The sequence below is a fragment of the Epinephelus moara genome, chromosome 21, assembly GCF_006386435.1.
Source record: "Epinephelus moara isolate mb chromosome 21, YSFRI_EMoa_1.0, whole genome shotgun sequence".
In the NCBI taxonomy this organism is placed as follows: domain Eukaryota; kingdom Metazoa; phylum Chordata; class Actinopteri; order Perciformes; family Serranidae; genus Epinephelus; species Epinephelus moara.
In genome coordinates this window covers 846,919-853,851 of record NC_065526.1, presented here as the reverse complement: position 1 = coordinate 853,851, position 6,933 = coordinate 846,919, and the positions used below count along the sequence as shown (strand labels likewise).

The window sequence follows — 6,933 nt, the reverse complement described above, 5'->3', positions numbered from 1 at the left end:
GGACAGTGTTGTTTATGAGGACATGACTTCCTGCAGTTGGCGTGTCTCTGTGTTCATGTTCAGACAGAGTTCAGATGTTTGAGTCTTGACTCAGAGATATGACTGTTGATCAGCTGTGTCCTCAGAGACAGAGGACACGTTCACCTGTCCTACAAGTCCTCAGGTCAGAGACACAGGACACGTCTTATTATTATTAGGCTACAATAATAATAATTATTATTATTATTGTCGTTGTTTCCAAAAAGACAGAACACAAATAATCAGCAAAGAATTGAAATGAAAATAATAAAATTAAAATTAATCAAAACAAAAAATGAGGATCAATAAAGCCTGTAATGACGTCACGTTAATCATCAGCTCCATGTTTTGGGTCGGTGTCAGACGGGGACATCTCGAGTCTGCGCAGAGAGGAGGGTCTGCTGCCAGACTCACCCGTGGGGACCGGAAGTCAATGTGCGTGGCTTTCACAATAAAAGCTCACAAACAAAAGAACATCAGAATAAAGTGTCTCAGAGGACACACACAATGAGAGGACACACATACAGAGACAGACTGGGGACATCTTACAGACTGAATTCAGTCAAACTCAAACTGTAGTTTTTATGAACAGTCTGTTTGGAGTCTAGTTGATGAATAAATGAACTGTGTTAAAGATTTAATGTGAAGCAGCGCTGCTTCCGGTCAGAGCAGCCTCAACAGATGTTTCATCATTTTGTGTTTCTGACTGAATTCAGCAGCTCCTTCCTGTGACTGTGTCAGTGCTACTGCGGCAGCGCGGACTTTATTTTGAAAAGGTCACAGCCGGATGCAGTGTGTGTGTGTGTGTGTGTGTGTGTGTGTGTGTGTGTGTCCTGAGCTCCACAGTGAATGTTGAGCCGTCGGTGAGTGTGAGCGGACAGAAACACAGAGATGTCCCCGCTGCTGCTGCTCCTGCTCGGCCTGCTGGCGCTGATCCTCTGCGTCCTCCGCTCCAGGACCAGGTCAGTACTGTCCGTCTGTACCGCGGTACTCAAGTACTCGGATACTTAATCTGAGCACACTGCGGTCAAAACTTTACTCAAGTATAAATGTCTGAGGGTTACCAGAGGTGGAGGCTCAAATACCGCAGTGTGTGACACAGGTAGGCTCAGAGCAGGGGCGATTCTAGGATCAGAGGTTTAGGGGTGCTGAGCACCCAGAGAGCTGCCCGGCCAGGCAAGATACATTTCACTGTTTTGTACATTTTAACTCAATTTCATTCCCACATCTGTGAAAGAAAAANGATACAGGTGTTGTCATACACACCACTTGTGCAATCTGTGCTCCAATAGGAGCAAGAAAGGCGTTTGTGTGCATAAATGAGTAAAATAAATCAATGAATTGAATCAATTTAAAAAGTACCGGTATTTTCCAAATGCAGTATAGTACCGTTTGGAATACTCTAGTACCACAGTACTGTTTTAGTACCGGTATACCGTGCAACACTAGTATGTATGTTTCTGGAGTAAAGCAGCCCCCTATAGTGAGCACCAAAAATACCAAAAATGGACCTTGGACTTATGTTTTGGACTTTTATTTGAAATGCAATGCACAACATGTAACATTAACACATTAACAGTAATTGACTTTTTCAATGTTTGTCTCTGCCATTTTCCTTCTTGTCTGTATTATATAATACAAATACATAAATAAAAACACACTTCAAAAAAGAAAAGTGCTTGAAATCTACAAAATAATAATAATAAATACACACAATAGGAGTTATAATGTTAATGGGCATCCAGTCAGTTAGCTAGTCAGTAGCACCTTGGCTTTAATATTAACACATGCACATGACACAACAGCTAGCTTCTCTCATTCCAATTCAAACAGAAACGGCTGTATTTTTGTTGTTAAAATATTACGTTTCACCCAAGTACTGTATGGTTTTGACACTTTTCTAGCTTGTTAAAAAGGGACATACAGTAATAATAAAAATAAAAATAAATAAAAACCTCTCAAATTTTAGGGGTGCTGGGATTCAATTTAGGGGTGCTTCAGCACCCCCACAAATGGGCTAGAAACGCCTATGGCTCAGCGTCATGTATCCCACAGCTCACACACACAGTTATGACACAAAACGATAAAATATTATAAATATAAATATAACCAGAACAGAACAAAAGTAAATATAAAATAGAATAAAAATGAACAGGAGAAATAAAAGAAGTTAAACTGCAGAGGGATGTCACTCCACATTAAAGCCAGTTTATACAGACAGATCTTTAGTTTTCTTACATTACACTGGAAATACTGGGAGCATGTTAGCCGTGCTAATAACAACAGTTTAGGGGCAGCGCTCTCAGCAGGACTTTCATTGGACACATAGGAACATTTTAAAATCAAGCAGTGAAGGAGCTCAGTGTGATAACATGACCTCTGACCTATGGAGGGGCGGGGTCACTACGGCTTTATAAACAAGTCAAACAACTTTAAAATCAGTTCTAGAAGATACAGGCAAAGACGCTGGATAAACCAAGACGGTCCACTGCGAGTCAGTTTCCTGTATCAGTGTCACGTGGGGTTGGCGACCACCACGCCCCTTTAGGAGACTAACAGCAGGTCCAGAGTCCATTGACTTCAGTGGGAGAAATGAACGTGATTACAGATTATGGCTGATTCTTTCGCCCCATAGTCACGGAAGCAGATATTGGACCCATTTATCACAAGCCACATATCTTCAGAACATCCCGACACCAAAATGGCAAATTTCAGACGGACAAATCAGGAGAAAATTTACTTTGTTCAAGACCTGTCTCTGTCTCAACAACACACTCTCGTGAGATCTGGCAACAGATAGCTCCTCTCTGGTGCTGAAATCAGTGCAGTTTCACCAAAGATACTGGATTACTAAAAATATTTTTTCCAGCAGATATCTTAGCTACAACATGATTGAGCTAGCAAAGCAGTTTTGTGTTGCTATGTGTGGTATTTATTCAGTTTTGGGAAATCACGATGTTTAGAAAGCATAAGTGGCTGCAGCTGACAGGGACAGCTAACAGCTAACAGCAAAGCTAACATCAGGACGTCATCTGTTAAAAGCCTCCCATTGTCGGATACGACATGAAACTACTCCAGTTAGCTCAATCATGTTGTAACTAAGACATCCGCTGGAAAAGAAATATTTTTTTCACATACCGTTTATTTATTTAGCTTACGGCCAGTAAGGGTACACACATGTTGACAGAAGCGAGGTTGGGGATACTCGTCTTTGATTGAGCTACGGGGGACAACACCTACTTAGGAAACCGGAAATGTATAACATGTCATACAATGGGAGTATATTGTAGGCGGGCCACCTTGAAGTAATCCAGTATCTTTGATACAGGGCGCTGGTGTAGTGACGTCACAGTGATGTCATGTGATCCATTGTCCTTGTTTTAGCTGACACTGATGCAGTGCAACTCTATACGTTGGCGTAGAGCCTACGGTGTAGCCTGATGTGCACCTCCCCAGACATGTAACTCCACAGTGTCACAGTGACGCAGACCTCCTGTCTGTCTCTGTGAGCTGAAACCATTTCCCTCAGTGGAAACAAAGCTTTGATTTACTTTAATTTCACAGATAAGAAACAATAAATTGTGAAGACAATAAAGCCTCCACACACTGTGTGTGATTTATCCTGGCTGAAATATGAGCAGAGGAAATCTCTGCTAGCTGCTAGGCTAATTTATACAATGTAAAATGCCATAGGCTTGTGCTAATAACATTAGCATGTTGTATTTGTGGGGAAAACGTGTCCAGATAAAGACAAGTGTTTGTCTGTGAATGCTGCGAGTTATAGTGAAGCTGATTTGTGTTTGAAACTGTCTCTATTAAGCCATGTTTAATGTGTGTTTAATGTGTGTTTAATGTGTGTTTACTGTGTGTGTTTATTGTGTGTTTACTGTGTGTTTTGAATCAAGTAAACTTTACAGCACTTCACAGAAACCTCTGCCACCACCTAGTGTTTTGGTGGTGTAACTGCAGAGTGACACAGACACACCACCACACGTGTAAATGTTCACAATGACGTAGATTATGGTGTAGGGTCTGCATACGTCAATAAATCCGGTTTAACTGTAGTTTTCTTATTGACATTTTGGGTTGTCTGGTAATAAAAGTGCGAATGAGTGTTTTAGCATCTTTCTGGGTTTAAAAAGGTCGGACCTTAGTGATGTTCTGAAGATGATAAAGGGATGTTTTGATGAATCTGTTAAAATGAGAATTAAAATTTAAATCAGAGTCTGAAACCACTCCTGAGTTATTATTATCAGTTTGAATGTGCTTGCTGAGGTCACCAAACTCTGAGTGCAGGTTTTCTCTCACCATGTTTAATACTATGAGTCTGTGACACATGAGCGCCCAGGCTGACACAAAACTGTCTGTCGGTTAAATACGACTTAAACAAGCTGAAACATTGTCAGAGAGACCGACTCATGTTTTAACTCTGTCTGTTAAAACTCTGTGGTCGACAGTATCTAACGCTGCACTGAAGTCTAACAGAAGAAGAACAGCCACATTGTTTTCATCCACAATAATTCAGAGATCATTTACAACCTTGAGTCGGGCCGTCTCTGTGCTGAGGTACGCTCCATACCCAGACTGTGACCTTTCTGTCAGGGATGTGTGCAATTAGACGTCTAATCGATTAATCATCCGCCCCCTCGCTAGACGGCGCCAGAGATATCAGTCAGTTAAACCAATTAGTGTTTTATTCATGTACAAGGCAGCTTAACTGTCATGCAGCCACCCGCCACTAGTAGGTGCTACAGAGCTGTCAGACAGCAGTCCCCCTCCCCGCGGTAATGCTCCAGTAGACTAGAGTTTTAAACTGGAGAGACGTCCTCTCATAAACCAGCACACTTTGATCTAGAACACGAATTCAGCAGCAATGGATCTTTTTGAGACGCTATATTATTTGTTTAAGAGTTGTTGTCAGATAATGTGCAGGTTCACATTCATACTGCACGCAGCAACAGGCCTCTTAATTATGGTTTACATGTTGTTTTATTAACTCTGAAGTGAAGTGCATCATTTCTGTCAGATAATCTGCAGGGTTCAATGTGCCCCACATTTAACAGGCACTTTATTTATTTCAGATGTTATTCATGTCTGTAATTGTTTCAGTCTGAGTGATCTAGGCTGGATTGTTTGAGACGAGGTTTCACCACTGAGGTCTGAACGCTGTGGGAAATGTGCCTGAACTGAGTGAGGAGTTTATTATACGTGTCTCTGTAAGCAGGATTTGAACAGCTTGGTTGGGACGGGGTCTAGAGCACAAGTAGTGGACTTCAGTCTGTTAATTACCTGGCACACGGTGTCTTCTGACATCATGTTAAAGGACGACATTATAGACCAGGGCCCCGGGAGGTCCCAGGAAGTTTGACAGTCCACATGTACAATCCTGGCTCTGATAACAACTATCTTCTCTTTAGAACATGAGGCGAATTTGTTGCATTGTAGAGGTGATGAAGAGTGATGAAGATCAAGAGCTGGTGATGGATTGAGACTGTCAGTTGTGGAAAAAAGCACCTTGGGATTATTTGGTGACCTGAAATAATCTTTGGGAAACAGACTTGTCTGTGTCTCCAGACTGAAGTGTTGTAAACTGGCACTCAGTGAACATGTAAAGTCAAAGTATCTGAGGATTATCAGCAGTAACAGGACTAATACCTGTTTAGACTCACCTGTGCAGTGATGACATCATCAGTGATCAGGATCAGGTCAGAGTCATGCTGCGTTCGTTTTGTACTCGGAGGTCGGAAGTGGGAATGACGTCACCTCCAAGTTGACAACAGTTTTTGCATTCTAGTTGACAACGGTGGACAAATCTGAAAAAAACATGGACGCCTGCAAGAAAGCCTTTGTTGCCCTCACACTTTGGGAGTATAGACAGCTTCAAAACCATCGTGCACTCCAACTGATGAACGCCACAGATGAGGCTGACCTGATGTGAGACAGATGAGATAAAGTTGCTATAAACAGTACTGTAGCAGAGTGTTTACTCACTATGTATGTAGTCTCGCTCACCAGTCTGGGTGCGCCGACTCTCACTTTAAGATTGGAGAAAAAAACGCCCCGGCTTTTCTTATTTCTTTCAACCAATCACAATCGTTCTGGGCGGTGCCACAGCAACGGTGAGCTTCCAAAAATATTGCTGGGGGGAAACAGGTTTTGGTGTAACACGCCCACAAAAATATCACCTACAGGACACGAACCATGGCAGAAAAATGGCTACATCCCCGCAAGATCAAACACCACAAAAGTTGGTAAAGGACGTGTTGAAAACTGCAACCGGAGGTGGTAGGGCGGGACTTCAGCGGGTGGCTCGTTCCGCCCAATGAGGGGCTGATCTATGCAGCGAACTTCCACCCACTCAGACTACTATATATGTGACCGTCAGCCATCTTGAATTCGTAAATTGGGGTTGATGCGGTTGGAAATCCGATCTCAGGGTGCGTTCAAGTTTAAACTTCTGACTGGGAACTCGGAGTTTCCGACCTCAGAGTACAAAACGAACGCACCATCAGTCTCAGCTCTGATAATCATTTACAGACCAAAGCTCACAGAGCAGTGTGTGACACCAGGGGTCCTGAACCATGTGTTGGGAACAGCCATGTTAACCCTTAACAGTCCGTCTCCATGACAACGGTTGTGAATCATCAGTTTGGGGGATTTTTCCTGATTTCAGATCAGCTGAACTCGAGCGGGGGTTTTCCGCTCGTAATGTCCACCAGCTGTCGTCCTCTGTGGTTTCTGTTTTCATTCTGTCTGTCTTCCTCTTCTGCCCTCGTGTGTTTGGGTTCATCATACTGTTACACAAACACACACACACACACACACACACACACACACACACAGACACAGACAGACAGACAGACACACATACACACACACAGACAGACACACACACATACACACACACACACAGAC

At 42.8% G+C, this 6,933-nt stretch overlaps 1 protein-coding gene across 2 annotated transcripts in view; it reads left to right on the top strand.

The window, feature by feature from the left end:
- The first annotated feature begins 816 nt into the window (after nt 1-816).
- Nucleotides 817-6,933, top strand: part of LOC126408780 (cytochrome P450 7B1) — a 15,274-nt gene continuing 9,157 nt past the window's right edge. For both annotated transcript variants that reach the window (XM_050074461.1, XM_050074463.1), the window contains exon 1: nt 817-980. In XM_050074461.1, coding sequence (XP_049930418.1) covers nt 910-980 — 71 coding nt within the window. In that variant the 5' untranslated portion in view covers nt 817-909. The remainder of the gene's footprint in view (nt 981-6,933) is intronic.